General features: G+C 47.3%; 1 protein-coding gene across 1 annotated transcript; it reads right to left on the reverse strand.

The window, feature by feature from the left end:
- Positions 1 to 690: 690 nt before the first annotated feature.
- Positions 691 to 15,411, reverse strand: B9D2 (B9 domain containing 2; the record flags this gene model as incomplete). Its single annotated transcript, XM_080704413.1, has 3 exons — positions 691 to 1,004; positions 7,539 to 7,664; positions 15,324 to 15,411. 3 exons carry the CDS (start codon positions 15,409 to 15,411, stop codon positions 691 to 693), a joined length of 528 nt encoding a protein of 175 aa, XP_080560539.1.
- Between the last annotated feature and the right edge of the window lie 552 nt (positions 15,412 to 15,963).

Raw genomic sequence — 15,963 nt, forward strand, 5'->3', positions numbered from 1 at the left:
CTGGAAGGGCGGCGGCGGGGACCGGCTGGGGCGGCGGGGGGTTTTGAGGCCGCCCCAGCCCCACCCAGGAAGCGCGCGGGGCGGGGGCAACCCCCAGGGGGAGTGCATGGGGGGGCCACCGTCCTCATCTCGCGTGGGCGGGCTCCGAGGGGGGTCCCTTCAGCCCAGGGGGAGGGGGCGGGCACCCGGCTCCGCCCCACCGACAGGGTGCTGCCTCCTGGCGGCCGAGCCCGACCAAAGCAGGTGGCCGCGGTGCACCGTGGCTTTGAGGGTTGGCGTGGGGGGTCGCGAAGAAAATAAGGATCTTAAAGGGCAGGCTCAGAGAATGGGACACTAAGGAGAGGGGATCAGAGGTGGGGGGGGGCAGAAGGAGAAGTAGAGGCTGGGGCAGAGGGCCTGGCCCTCATCTTCTTGAGCCTGGATGAGTCAAGGATGGGACAAGGGGGCCAGGAGAGATGAAGGGGTCAGGAAGGCACCAGACTCCTAAGAACTGGTCACCTTTATTGAGCACCTCTCATGGCTAAGCAGCCTCTTCCCCACCACCGCCGGGACCGCATCCTGGGTGCCCGCTGACACAGGGGGCAGTTACTGGGCAGAGGGAAGCAAGGCCATGCCATGGCTGGGGTCAGGCCTGTCCCGACCACCGTGCCACACCCTGCCTCACCAGCCGTTGGAGACAGGGTCGGTCCCTCAGCACTCAACACCGTAGCGGTCAAAGTGTCGCAGCAACAGGCCTAGCTCAAGGTGCACGGTGCCGCCGGCAGCCGTGTGCAGGCGATAGCGGTCGGCCCCACTGTAGATGGTGTCCGCATGCAGCAGCTGTGGCCCACCACCCACAAAGGCCCTGGCCAGCTGCTCCCGCCAGCTGCCCAGGGGCCGCCATGTGGGGCAGTCCAGATGGTGGGTGCCAGGGCTGCTGGGCACATGGCAGAAGCCATAGCCTGCGAGCTGGCAGCGGCCAAAGCTATCCTGGGACCACACCTGGAGATGGAGCCGGGGCCAGCCTGCAGGACAGGAAAGAGGAAAAGAAGGATGCCTGAGACCCAGACCCCTGCTCCTGGGTCCCCACCTCCCTGTGCCCACAGACTCCTTGAGCCCATTCCTTTTCCCTTGGATTTCTGCCCAGCCTCCTCTCTGAGCTCCCACCTGCTGCTGACCCCACATCACATCCAAAGGGATCCCGCTTTCTTTCTTTCTTTCTTTCTTTCTTTCTTTTTTTTTTTTTTGTGGTACATCCCCAGCCCTATATTTTATTCTTTATTTTTATTTTTATTTTTGTTTGTTTTTTGGTGGTACTGGGGTTCCTGGAAACCCTTCTACCTCCGGGCTACACTCCCATACATATATATATATATATATATATAATTTTTTTTTTTTTTTTAACAGGATCTCTTAAACCTGCTCGATCCTCCTGTCTCCACCTCCCAAGTGCGGGGATTACAAGCGTGCGCCACCACGCCCAGCTTTTATTCTTTATTCTGAAACAGGGTCTCACTAAGTTGCAGAGGGCCTCCCTAAGTAGTTGAGGCTGGCTTTGAACCTGTGGGATCCTTCTGTCTCAGCCTCCTAAGCGCGGGGTTTACAAGTGTGTGCCACCATGCCCGGCTCTAAAGAGATCTTCCTAAATCTGTGTTAATCTCCTGCTCATAACAGCTCCATAAACCAGGCAGACATGGTGGCACACGCCTGTGATTCCAGTACTTGGGAGGCTAGACAGGAGGATCCCTGTTCAAGGACAACCTCAGCAAGTAGTGAGACGCTCATCAACATAGTGAGACCCTGTTTCAAAATAAAAATTAAAAAAAAAAATAGGGCTGGGGCTCAGAGGTAGGATGCACTTAGGCTGAACCCCAGTACCATAAAGCAGAACAGCTTTCCATAGCTCCCCAGTGCCCTCAGTATAAACTCCAATCTCAGTATTGAAGGCCCCTCACATCTGGCCTCTGCTGACTTCCTCGCTCTGGCTTCCTCGATGCCCCGGTCAGGGGGTCCCTTGGGCCTTATCCTCCCCATGGACTCAGGGGCTCCTTTCTTCCTTTATCTGATCTATCTCCACTGGCAGCTGGAAGCATCTTTCTACCCTCCCACAGGTTTGCCAGTGTCCTTGGAATCCAGTTCAGCGCCTCAGCCTGGTAGTCAAGAGTCCTTGGAAACCGCCCCCTCAGCCTCCATTCGGAGCCCCTCCTCTGTGCTAGGCCCTGCTCTTGGGCTGGGGACACAGTGATGAACAAGCAGACAAAAATTCCTGCCCTGTGGAGCTGACATCCTAGACAACGAACACAGTAAATAAGCAAATTATAGGGTATGTCAGATGGTGATAACTGCTCTGGAGAAAAATAAAGCCCAGAGGGTTGGGGGGTGGAGACGCAGTTTGAGAAAGGATGGATTCAAGAAAACTTCATTAAGAAGGTGACATTTGAGCCAGACCTGGTGGCACACGTTTGTAATCCTAGCATTCGGGAGGCTGAGACCGGAGGATCGCGGTTCACGGACAGCCTCAGCTACTTAGTGAGGCCCTCCACCACTTAGTGAGACCCTGTTTCAAAATAAAGAATAAAAAATAGGGCAGGGGGTGGAGCTTGGAGATCAAATGCCCCTGGGTTCCATCCCCAGACCCACAAAGAAAAAAAAAAGGTGACATTTGAGAGCCGGGCATGGTGTCACATGTCTGTAATCCCAGTACTTGAGAGGCCAAGACAGGAGGATCACAGGTTCAAGGACAGTTTCAACAAGTAGTGAAACTCTTATCAACCTGGTGAGACCCTATTTCAGAATAAAAATTTAAAGTAGGGCTGAGCAGGACATGGTGGCACACACTTGGGAGGGTGAGACAGGAAGATTGCAGGTTTGCGGCCAGCCTCAGCAACTCAGGCCCTCCACAACTTAGTGAGACCCTGTTTCAAAAATAAGAATAAAAGGCCGGGTGTGGTGGTGCACGCTTGTAATCCCAACATTTGGGAGGCTGAGACTGGAGGATCGCTGTTCACGGACAGCCTCAGCTACTTAGTGAGCTCCTCCGCAACTTAGTGAGACCCTGTTTCAAAATAAAGAATAAAAAATAGGGCAGGGGGTGTAGCTCAGAGGTTGAATGCCTCTGGGTTCCATCCCAATACCTGCAAAAACAAGAATAAAAAGTAGGGATAGGGTATAGCTCAGAAATAGAGTGTCCCTGAGTTCAATCTCAGTACTACAAAAAAAATTTTTTTTAAGCCAGGTATGGTGGTGCACACCTATACCACCAGTACTCAGGAGGCAGAGACAGGAGAATTGTGGGTTTCAAAGTAAGAAATAGAAAAGGAGCTAGGGGAAGTGGAGCATGGTGAGACATACCTATAATCCTGGTATTTGGGAGGCTGAGACAGGAGGATCCCTGGTTCTAGAATAGCTTAAACAACTTAGTGAGACTCTAAGCAACCTAGCAAGACCTTGTTTCAAAACAAAAAATAATAATAAATAGATTTAAAAAAATGGTGCTGGCATGGTGGCACACACTTGTAATCCCAGCATTTGGGAGGCTAAAACAGGAGGATCGTGGTTTGTGGACAGCCTCAGCTACTACTTAGTGAGGCCCTTTGCAACTCAGTGAGACCCTGTTTCTAAATAAGGAATAAAAATAGGGCTAGGGTGTAGCTTAGAGGTTGAATGCACCTGGGTTCCATCTGCAGTACCACAAAAGAAAGAAAGAAGGAAAGAAAGAAAGGGGGGGGGGAGGAAGGAAAAAAGGAAGGAAGGAAGGAAAAATGGTCTGGGTGTGTAGCTAAGAGATAGGATGCCCCTGTATTCTATCTCTAAGGTAAGGTAGAATCCTTAGTACCACAGAAAAAGGGAGGGCTGGGGGTGTAGCTCAGTGGTAGAATGTCTCCGCAGTTCAGTCTCCATTACGACCCCACCAAAAAAAAAAAATTGACATTTGAACAAATGCTTAAAGAAGGGAAGGGAAGGTTGAGCATGGTGGCACATGCCTGTCATTCCAGTACTTGGGAGGCAGAGACAGAAGATTGCTAGTTCAAGCCCAGCCTCAGTATTTTTTTTTCTTTCTTTTCTTTCTTTCTTTCTTTCTTTTTTTTTTTGGTACTGGGGATTGAACTCAGGGGCATTCTGCCTCCAACCTACACCCCCAGCCCTATTTTATTTATATTTTTATTTATTTGTTTATTTATTTTTATTTTTGGCAGTTCTGGGGATGGAACTCAGGGGGTATTCTATCTCTAAGCTACTCTCCCAACCCTATTTATTCTTTTTTATTTTAAAACAGGGTCTCACTGAGTTGCAAAGGGCCTAACTATGTAGCTGAGGCTGTTCATAAACCTGTGATCCTCCTGTATCGGCCTCCCAAATGCTGGGATTACAAGGGTATGCCACCATGCCCAACTTATTTTTATTTTGAAACAGGGTCTCACTAGGCTAATGAAAGTCTCACTACTCGCTGAGGCTGTCCATTAACCTGTGATCCTCCTGTCTCAGCCTCCCAAATACTGGGATTACAAGTGTGTGCCACCAAGCCCAGCTCAGCCTCAACATCTTAGCAACACAGTGAGACTGTTTCAAAAATTTTAAAAATTGGGCTGGAGGTGTAGCTCAGAGGTAGAATGCCCCTAGGTTCTGTCCTCAGTACCTCACATAAAAAGGAGGAGGTAGGGGGGAGAAGAGCTAGGCAAAGTAGCACATGCCTATATAGTCCCAGTAACTTGGGAGGCTGAGGCAGGAAGATGGCAAGTTCAAGTTTGGCCTGAGAAATTTAACAAGACCTTCTCTTAAAATAAAAAATAAAAAGAGTCAGGTGCAGTTGCACGTGCCTGTAATTTTAGTACTTAGGAAGCTAAGACAGGAGGATCGCAGGTTCACAGCCAGCAATTCATGGAGGTCCTTAGCAACTAATTAAAAGTATTTCAAAATAACATAGGAGCTGGGTGTGGTGGCACACACTTGCAATCTCAGTACCTGGGAGGCTGAGACAGGAGGATTACAGGTTCACAGCCAGGCTCAGCTACTTAGTGAGGCCCTCCGCAGCTTAATGAGACCTGTTTCAAAATAAAGAATAAAAAACAGGGCTGGGGATGTAGCTCAGAGGTAGAATGTCCCTGAGTTCAATCCCCAGTACTGCAAAAAATAAAATGAAATAAAATAGGGCTAGGGTATAGTTCAGAGGCATAATGTCCCTGGGTTCGGTACCGTGTGTGCGCAAGTGTGTGTGTGTGTGTGTGTGTGTGTGTGTGTGTGTGTGTATCTTTCTCTCACATACACATATACATACACACACATGAAAAGAAAAAAAAGAAAGAAAGAAAAAAAAGGAACCAGGCATGGTGGTGTACCCTTGTAATCCCAGCATTCGGGAGGCTGAGACCAGAAGATTGCGGTTTGGTTCGCAGACAGCCTCAGCTACTTAGTGAGGCCCTCTGCAACTCAGTGAGACCCGGTTTCATAATAAAGAATAAAAAATTTAAAAATAGGGCAGAAAGAAAGAAAGAAAGAAAAAAGAAAAAGGGAGGGAAGAGAGCAGCATCTCAGGGAACAGGATTCTACCATGAGGGAGTAGCTCGTGTAAAGCCCCTGAGGTAGACACTGGTGGAGCCAGTGTGTCTGGATCAGAAAGAGAGAGAAGGGGTGGAGCTGACAGCCAGATTGTGCAAGGCCCTATGATGCATGGTATAACTCTGGCTTTTATTCTGAGTGAGAAAGGAGGTTTTCTCACTCGGAACTGGAAGATTCTGAGCAAAGGGCCCTCCTGGCTGTGTGTGGGCCCCACCGATGTAGGGCTCAGAGCACAGCGAAGATGCCATGAAGTAATCCAGGTGAGCGATAAAGATGGAGAGATCAGGACTGGGCAGAAAGTGGGCAAGAAGTGAAAGTTTGAAAAGTATTTCAAAAATGAGCCGACAGGATTTCTTTATAGAATGGGAGGTCCCAAATACTGGGATTACAAACGTGTGCCACCACACCTGGCTCCCAGCCCAATTTTGTATTCTTTATTTTGAAATAGGGTCTCCCTGAGTTGCAAAAGGCCTCACTAAGTAATTGAGGCTGTCTGCGAACATGTGGCCCTCCTATCTCAGCCTCCCCAGTACTGGGATTATAAATGTGTGCCAAGCCACGCATGGTGGCACATGCTTGTAATCCCAGTACTTGAGAGGCTGAGACAGGAGGATCATGGTTCAAGGACAGCCTCAGCTACTTAGGCCCTTTGCAACTCAGGGAGATCCTGTTTCAGAATGAGGAATAAAGCCAGGCGTGGTGGCGCATGCTTGTAATCCCAGCATTCAGGAGGCTAAGACCAGAGGATTGCGGTACGCAGACAGCCTCAGCTACTTAATGAGGCCCTCTGCAATTTAGTGAGACCCTGTTTCAAAATAAATAGGGCAGGGGGTATAGCTCAGAGGTTGAATGCCCCTGGGTTCCATCTCCACACCCACACACAAAAAAATAAATAAATAAAATAAAGAATAAGAGCTGGGCGTGGTGGCACATGCTTGTAATCCCAGTGCTTGGGGGGCTGAGACAGGAGGATCGCGCAGGTTCGAAGCCAGCCTCAGCTACTTAGTGAGGCTCTCAGCAACTTAGTGAGACCTTGTTTCCAAATAAAATATAAAATAGGTCTGGGAGTACAGCCCAGAGGTAGAAAAGCCCCCTGGGTTCCACTCCCAGTACATAGATAGATGATAGATAGATAGATAGATAGACAGATGGTAGATAGAAAGAAAGAAAGAAAGAATTTTTAAAAATAGGGCTGGAGGTATAGCTTGGAGGTAGAATACCCCTGGGTTCCATCCCCAGTACCGCAATCAATCAATCAATCAATCAATAGAGCCGGGCGTGGTGGCGCAGGCCTGTAATCCCCACGCTTGGGAAGCTAAGACAGGAGGATCGCATGGGTTCGAAGCCAGCCTCAGCTACTTAATGAGGCTTTCAGCAACTTAGTGAGACCCTGTTTCCAAATAAAATATAAAAAAGGTCTGGGAGTATAGCCCGGAGGTAGAAAGCCTCTGGGTTCCACCCCCAGTACAACCTAAATAAATAAATAAATAAATGTGTGCCACCATGTCCAGCTAAGACCCTATATTGAAATGAAATAAAACAAGGCTAGGAGTGTAGCTTGGAGGCATAATGTCCTTGGGTTCAATCTCCTGTACCAGAAAGAGAAAGAGAGAAAGAGATGTAAAGAAACAGGGTCTCACTAAATGCTGGGACTGACCTCAAACCAGTGATCCTCTTGTCTCAGCCTCCCAAGCTAGTGGGATGACAGGCATGCACTACCACACCCAGCTGGAGATTCTTAGATGTGTCTTTACTTGAAGGCCACCTCCTCTCCCATCCTGACCCCTACCTTCCCACCTTCTCTTCACCCGCAGCCTCTGTCCCACCCCACATACTTGGGACGTCAGGAGAGCAGCCTGGGAAGGCTCAGCTCAGCTTCTCCAGGGCAGGCTTGGCTAGGGAAGGGATCCAAAATGTATAGGGAGCAGAACAAGTTATGGAGTCCCAGCTCCTGCTACTGCCCCTCCCCTTGGCTAGGCCTCAGGCCCAGGCCTGGTACCTACCTTGGAGCCCTTTGGTAGCGAAGTGCAGGTCAATAGGGTGGGACCAGTAGGCCATGTCCCCTACCTGGGGGGTGTCCACCTGTGTTTGGCCCTCCCGCACACCAGACAGGAGCTTCCATGCTGCCCCTGCAAAGAGAGAAGCAGGGATATAGACCCAGGTGGTCGTGTGGGGCCAGAGACAGCCTTCAGGAAGGGTGTGTGGCTCTGGGGACAGGCCTGTTGCCCCTGGCACTTGGAGGTGAGGGTAGGAGTTACAATGTGTGGGCTCTAGGGCCAAACATCTGAGTTCAGTCCTGATACTTTCTGCCTATGCAACCTGGGCAAGTTACTTTTCTCTGGCTTGGTTTCCCCATCTGCAAATGAGTGAATAATAATACATTCTTGCCAGGCGTGGTGGTACACACTTGTAATCCCCGCTCTTGGGAGGTGGAGACAGGAGGATCATGCAGGTTCAAAGCCAGCCGCACTGGCTTAAGAGACCCTGTTTCTAAATAAAAATATAAAAACTAGGTGCCTAGGGGAGTAGCCCAGAGGTAGAAGAGTTTCTAAGAACCCCAGTATCAAAATAATAATAATAATAATAATAATAATAATAATAATTAATAATAATAATGCATTCTCATCATTTTCAAAGATTCATAGTGAGTATAGAATAAGTATTCATTTATTTGTTTAACTGTTATTTTCATTGTTTGGTACTAGGATTCAACCCAGGGGGCATTCTACCTCCAAGCTATACTCCTAGCTCTTTTCATGGTTTCTTTCTTTCTTTCTCTCATTCTTTCTTTCTTTCTGTGGTATTAGGATGGAACCCAGGGTCTTTCTACCTCTGGGCTACACTCCCAGACCTATGTTTTTTCTTTTTCTTTCTTCTTTCTCTTTCTTTTTTTTTTTTTTTTTTTTTTTTTTTTTTTGCAGTACTGGGGATTGAACTCAGGGGTATTCTACCTCCGAGCTACACCTCCAGCCCTATTTTTTATTCTTTATTTTGAAACAGGGTCTCACTGAGTTCCAGAGGGCCTCACTAAGTAGCAGAGGCTGTCCTTGAACCCATCTCCTCCTGTCTCAGCCTCCCAAATGCTGGGATTACAAGCGTGTGCCAGCACGCCTGGCTCTCCCAGACCTATTTTTCCCAGACCTATTTATTTATTTATTTATTTGTTTGTTTAATGTGGATCATATTGAAAATGGCATACATTCAGAATGTGCTTGGTGCCCTTTCCTCCCCCACTTCCCTTCCCCCCTCCCAACAATGAGCATCCAGGTTAACCAAGCTTCACTGATACTTCTACACACATTCGGATATAGCTCCTCCATTAATCAACCTCAGCCTTCTTCCTCTCCTACCCTTCCAATCTAGCTTTGCTGAGGTTTCTCCTCCATTATCTGGTATCCCGCTGGTATTCCTAATACTCCCTAGTTTCTCCCAGACCTATTTTATATCTTATTTGGAAACAGGGACTTAATAAGTTGCTAAGAGCCTCACTAAGTAGCCGAGGCTGGCTTCAAACCTGCACAATCTTTCTGTCTCAGCCTCCCAAATACTAGGATTACAAGCATGCGCCACCACGCCCAGCATGTTTTGTTTTTTTGAAATGGGGTCTCACTAGGTTGCTGAGAGCCTCGCTACTTGCAGAAGCTGTTCTCAAACTTGTCATCCTCCCATCTTAGTCTCCCAAGTACTCAGATCACAGATATTCACTACCACACCTGGCTTCTTTTTCTTTTTCTTTTCTGGTGTGTGGTACTGGGAATTGAGCCCAGGGGCACAGAGCTATACCAGCACTATTTTATTTTATTTATTTATTTATTTATTTATTTATTTATTTATTTATTTATTTATTTTTGCAGTACTGGGGATGGAACCCAGTAGCAATATATATATATATATATATATACATACATATATATTTATTTATTTTTGTAGTACTGGGGTTTCTGGAAACCCTTCTACCTTTGGGCTACACGCCCAGACCTATTTTTATATTTTTATTTGGAAACAGGGTTTCTTAAGCCAGAGAGGCTGGCTTCGAACCTGCGCGATCCTCCTGTCTCCACCTCCCAAGCACAGGGATTACAAGCATGCGCCCAGCAGCATTCTACTTCTGAGAGACACCCCCAGCCCTATTTTAGTGTGTGTGTGGTACTGGGTGTGGAACCTAGGGGTTTTTCGACCTCCAGGCTACACTTTCAGACCTATTTTATACTTTATTTGGAAACAGGATCTCACTAGGTTGCTAGTAGCTGAGGCTGACTTTGAACCTGTGCAATCCTCCTGTCTCAGCCTCCCAAGCACTGGGATTTCAAGCATGTGCCACCACGCACGCATGGCTCAGTCCTAATTTTTTTATTCTTTTTTTTTGGTGGTACTAGGGATGGAACCCTTCTATCTCTGGGCTACACTCCCAGACCTATTTTATATTTTTTTATTTGGAAACAGGGTCTCTTAAGCCAGCAAGGCTGGCTCCGAGCCAGCGCAATCCTCCTGTCTCCGCCTCCCAAGCACAGGGATTATAAGCATGTGCCACCACGCCTGGCCCTGTTTTTGAAATAGGGTCTCACTCACTTGGCTGATAAAGAGTTTTACTACTTTCTAAAGCTGTCCTCTTCCTCTAAAGCTGTGATCTTCCTCTGAGATACACTTCCGGCCCTATTTTTGAAACAGAGTCTTACTAGGTTGATCAGAGTTTCACAACTTGCTAAAGCTGTTCTCGAACCTGTGATCCTATGTCTCAGCCTTCCAAGTATTGTGCCGCCACACCAGGCTTTATTCTTTATACTTATTTAATTTTGTGTGTGTATGGGGCATAGAACCCAGGGACCAGACCCAGGGGGTTTCTACCTCTGGGCTACACCTCCAGGCCTATTTTTTTTTTTTTTTATGGTACTGGGGGTGGAACCCAGGGGCTTTCTACCTCTGAGCTATACTCTCAGACCTATTTTTTATATTTTATTTGGAAACAGGGTCTCACTAAGTTGTCAAGAGCCTCACTAAGTAGCTGAGGATGGCTTCGAACCTGTGCAATCCTCTTGTCTCAGCCTCCCGAGCACGGGGATTACAAGTGTCGCCACCACGCCCAGCTTCCCAGGCCTATTTTTTGTTTCTTTATTTGGAAACAGGGTCTCGCCAAGTTGCTGAGAGCCTCAATAAGGTGAGGCTGACTTTAAATTTGCAATCCTCCTCTCTCAGCTTCTCAAGTACTACAATTGCAGGCATGTACCACCACACGTGGCTTTATCCATTTATTTATTTATTATTAGTTTTTGCAGTAGTAGGGATGGAACCCAGGGGCATTCTACCTCCGAGCTACACCCCCAGCTCTATTTTTTTACTCTTTATTTGAAACAGGATCTCACTGAATTGTAAAGGACCTCACTAAGTAACTGAGGCTGTCAGCAAACCGCGATCCTCCTGTCTCAGCCTCTGGAATGCTGGGATTACAAGCATGCGCCACCATGCCTGGCTTTTATCCTTCATTTTGAGACAGAGTCTCACTAAATTGCAGAAGACCTCACTAAGTAGTTGAAGCTGGATGTGAATCTTCAATCTTCCTGTCTCAGCCTCCCAAGTATTGGAATTACAAATGTGTGGTGGCTCACACTTGTAATCCCAGCATTTGGGAGGCTGAGACTGCAGATTGCGGTTCACGGACAGACTCAGCTATTTAGTGAGGCCCTCCTCAACTTAGTGAGATCCTGTTTCAAAATAAAGAATAAGGCTGAAACCTGGAGGATCACGGTTCGCGTACAGCCTCAGCTACTTAGTGAGGCCCTCTGCAACTCAGTGAGACCCGGTTTCAAAATAAAGAATAAAAAGTAGGGCAGGGGGTGTAGCTCGGAGGTCAAATGCCCCTGGGTTCCATCCCCAAACCCACAAAAAAAAAAAAAAGAATAAAAAATAGGGCAGAGGGTGTAGCTTGGAGGTCTAATGCCCCTGAGTTCCATCCTCAGACCCACAAAAACAAAAAACAAACAAACAAAAAAACAAGTGTGTGTCACTATATGTGGCTTAGTATTATTATTATCTTTTACAGAAAGAGGGCTGGGCATTAAACACAGGGTGTTCTACCTCCAAATTACATCTTAGCTCTATTATATCTTTTATTCGGAAACAAGGTCTTGCTAGGTTGCTGAGAGTCTTAGTAAAATAGCTGAGGCTGTCCTCAAACCTTCAATCCTCCTGTCTCACCCTCCCATATGCTGAGATTACAGGCATGCATTATTATAGTCAGCTATTCATTTATTTATTTATTTTTGTGGGTCTGGGGATGGGACCCAGGGGCATTTGACCTCTGAGCTACCACCCCTGCCCTATTTTTTATTCTCTCTTTTTTTTTTTTTTGGTGGTACTGGGGGTGGAAACCAGAGGCTTTCTATCTCCAGGCTATACTCCCAGACCTTTTTTTTAATATTTTATTTGGAAACAGGGTCTCACTAAGTTGATGAAAGCCTCACTAAGTAGCTGAGGCTGGCTTCGAACCTGTGCAATCCTCCTGTCTCAGCCTCCCAAGGGCAGGGATTACAAGCGTGCACCACCACACCCAGCCTATTTTTTATTCTTTATTTTGAAACTGGGTCTCACTGAGTTGCAGAGTGCATCAATAAGTAGCTGAGGGTGTCCGCGAACTGCAATCCTCCGGTCTCAGCCTCCCGAAGGCTGGGATTACAAGCGTGGGCCACCACGCCCGGCTTAGCTGTTTATTTATTTATTTAGTTAGTTAGTGTGGGGGGTAAACTGGGTATAACTCAGGCCTTCTATCTCCAGGCTACACCCTCAACCCTATTTCATTTTGTAATTGGAAACAGTCTCTCGAAGTTGCTAAAAGCCTCACTAAATTGCTGAGGCTAGCTTCAGACTTGGAAATCTTCCTGTCTCAATCTCCCAAGTACTGGGATTATAGGCATGCGCCACCACACCCGGCTTGAACCGATGTCTGGCAGCCTATGGCTCTAACCATTGCATTATACCACTATCCATAGGGCCTGAGATGGTGAGGTTTGGAAAAGAGGACCTCCAGAGTCCCTCCTTGGGATGAATAGACTTGGATACCTGCCAGAATAAGGTAAACAGATAATAGCAAATACCAGAGAGCGGCCTCTCCTCTGTAAATCTAGGATAGAAGTTTTTATTCTGCAGTAAGAACTCTAATAGAGACGGGTGTGGTGGCGCACACCTGTAATCCCAGCAACTGCGAGGCTGAGACAGGAGGATCATAGTTTAAGGACAGCCTCATCTACTTAGCGAAGCCCTTTGTAACTCAGTGAGACCCTGTTTCAAAATAAAGAATAAAAAATAGGGCTGGACATGTAGTTCAGAGGTAGAATGCCCCTGGGTTCCATCCCCAGTACCACACACACACACACAAAAAAAGAACTCTAATGGAGACTGTTAATCAAAGATTATTAAGATTGGCGGGGGTGGGGGAGAGTTAGTCGGGTATGGTGGCGTACACACACCTGTCCTTCCAGTTCTTGGAGACTGAGACAGGAAACGGAGAATCACAGGTTCAAAGGCAGCAACTGAGTGAGTCCTTTTTCAAAAAAAACAAAAATAGCCAGGCATGGTGGCACACACTTGTAATCCCAGTACTTGAGAGACTTGGTTTGAGCCAGGAGGATCTTGAGACAGGAGGATTGCAGGTTTGTGGCCAGCCTCAGCTACTTAATCAGGCCCTCTGTAACTTAATGAGACCTTGTTTTAAAATTAAGAATAAAAAAATAAGGCTGGGAGTGTAGCTCGGAGGTAGAATGCCCCTGGGTTCTATCACCAGCTCTGCAAAAAATAAAAATAAAATAGATAAAATAAATAACCACTGGCCGTGGTAGTACATGACTAGGGAGGCTGACACAGGAGGATTGAATGTTCAGAGCTAGCCTTAACAACTTAGCAAAACTGTCAGCAACTTAGCAAGACCCCGTTTCCAAATAAAAATATAAAAAGGTAGCCGGCATGGTGGCGCATACTTGTAATCCTGGTACTTGGGAAGCAGAGACAGGGAGGATACCAGGTTCATGGCCAGCCTCAGCTACTTAGGCCCTCCATAACTTAGACCCTGTTTCAAAATAAAGAAAAAATATGGGTGTAGCTTGGAGGTAGAATGTCCCTAGGTTCCACCATCAGTATTGAAAAAAAAAAAAAGAATAAAAAATAGGGCTGGGGGTGTAGTTCTGAGGCAGAATGTCCCTGGGTTCAATTCCCAGTTCCACATTAAAAAAAGAAAGAAAGAAAGAAAAAAGGTTGGGGTGTGGCTTGGAGGTAGAATGCCTCTGGATTCAATCCCTAGTACTACTAAATAAAAAAAATATATATAATAAAAAATAGGTCTTGAGGTGTAGCTCAGAAGTAGAATGCTCCTGAGTTCCATTCCTAGTACCACAAAAAGCAAATAAAAATAAAAAAGATGGCTGGGCATGGTGGTGCACACTTGTAATCTCAGTGTTTAGGAAGCTGAAACAGGAGGTTCACAGATTTTTGACCAGCCTCAGCAATTTAGTGAGACTGTCAGTAACCTAGTAAAACCATGTACCCCTATTTTATTTTTTATCTGGAAACAGGGTCTCACGAAGTTGAGAGGAGCCTCACTTAATTGCTGAGGCTGGTTTCACACCTGGGATCCTCCTTAAAGGCCTTTCAAATACTGGGATTATAAGTGTGTGCCACTATGCCCAACCCAAGACCATTTCAAAACAAAAAAAATTTTTTTTTCTGCGGGTCTGGGGATAGAACCCAGGGGCAATCTACCTCCAAGCTACAGCCCCTGCTCTATTTTTTATTCTTTATTTTGAAACCGGGTCTCACTGAGTTGCAGAGGACCTCACTAAGTAGCGGAGGCTGTCTTCGAACCATGATCCTCTGGTCTCAGCCTCCCGAATGCTGGGATTACAAGCGTGCGCCACCACACCTGGCTTCAAAACAATTTTATTTTTTTATTTTTTTATTTTTTTTGGTGGTACTGGGATTCCTGGAAGCCCTTCTACCTCCGGGCTACACTCCCAGACCTATTTTTACATTTTTATTTGGAAATAGGGTCTCCTAAGCCAGCACGTGCGGCTGGCTTCGAACCTGCGCGATCCTCCTGTCTCTGCCTCCCAAGCGCGGGGATTACAAGCGTGCGCCACCACGCCCGGTATCAAAACAAAAAATTTTAAAAGGGCTGGGGTGTAACTCAGAAGTAGAATGTCCCTGGGTTCAACCCCTAGCACCACAATAAAAAAGGAAAGAAAGAAAAAGAAAGAAAGAAAGAAAGAAAGAAAGAGAGAGAGAGAGAGCGAGAGAGAGAGAGAAAGAAAGAAAGAAAGAAAGAAAGAAAGAAAGAAAGAAAGAAAGAAAGAAAGAAAGAAAGAGGAAGGAAGAAAGAGAGGAAGGAAGAAAGAAAGGCAGGCAGGCTAAAGATGGGGACAGGGTTGGAGCAACAGGGCACCATAGTGAGTGACGTCCAAATAAGAGTTAAGCCAGATGTGGTGGCAAAAACCTGTAATCCTAGGATTTGGGAAACTGAGACAAAAGGATCACAGGTTCAAGACCAGCCTCAGCAACTTAGAAAGATCCTGTTTCAATATAAAAAATAAAAATGGCTGAAAGTGTAGAGTGCCCTTGGATTCAATCCCCAGTACCAAAACCCCCCAAAATCAATATATGGTCTGGGCCAGGAGTCCTGAAAACCAAGGGAAAGGGAGGACCAGGGATTGAATCAACCGGTAAAGGAGGGAGCATGAAGCCTTGGGCTGCAGTGCGGAGCGGGGTGGGTGGTCTGGGTGGGAGATGAAGCGGGCCTCGGGGAATACCTGTGTGAACGCCCCACTTGCAGAAGAGGCTACTTTCAGAGAAACCGGTGGCCCCCATGATCTGTCCAATCACGTGCACCTCAGCCATGGCCCTGGGAAGGGAAACATATCATCAAAGCCCTGTAGGGTCAATGTTTTATTTCCATTTGACAGATGGGGGAAACTGAGGCCCACCATGTATAAAGCAGTACTAGACTCCAAGTAGTTTGTCTACCCACCGACGCCTGGTCTAAGCAACAGGTCCTACTTGATAAATGAAGAGGGCACTCTCGGCAAGGGAGCAGGAGCCTAACTTGCCTAACTTGGTCCCGTCTAAAATATCATTCCTAAAGTATGGCTCAGGCCGGTGGAAAGCCCGTGCCCAAGGCCTGTGGCTCCGCCCACGATCGCCTAGCCCCGCCCCTCGCGTCAGATCAGCCCGGACGCACGCGCCTTGAGAACAGGGCGGCCTTAGCCCCGCCTCCAGGCTCGGCGCATGCGTCGTTCCTACCTCAGCGGACTTAACGGTTAAGGGAAGCGGTAGCGGCCGTGGGTATTGAGGCTCATGGGTTTGATCTGTCCTTCTCTCCGCGGGCTCTGCACAGGCCTGGCTCGCGCCTCTCCCCGGACCTTCTCGGCAGCAAAGGTTCCGAGGCGCGAT

Source organism: Muscardinus avellanarius (assembly GCF_963383645.1).
Source record: "Muscardinus avellanarius genome assembly, chromosome: 10".
In the NCBI taxonomy this organism is placed as follows: Eukaryota; Metazoa; Chordata; class Mammalia; order Rodentia; family Gliridae; genus Muscardinus; species Muscardinus avellanarius.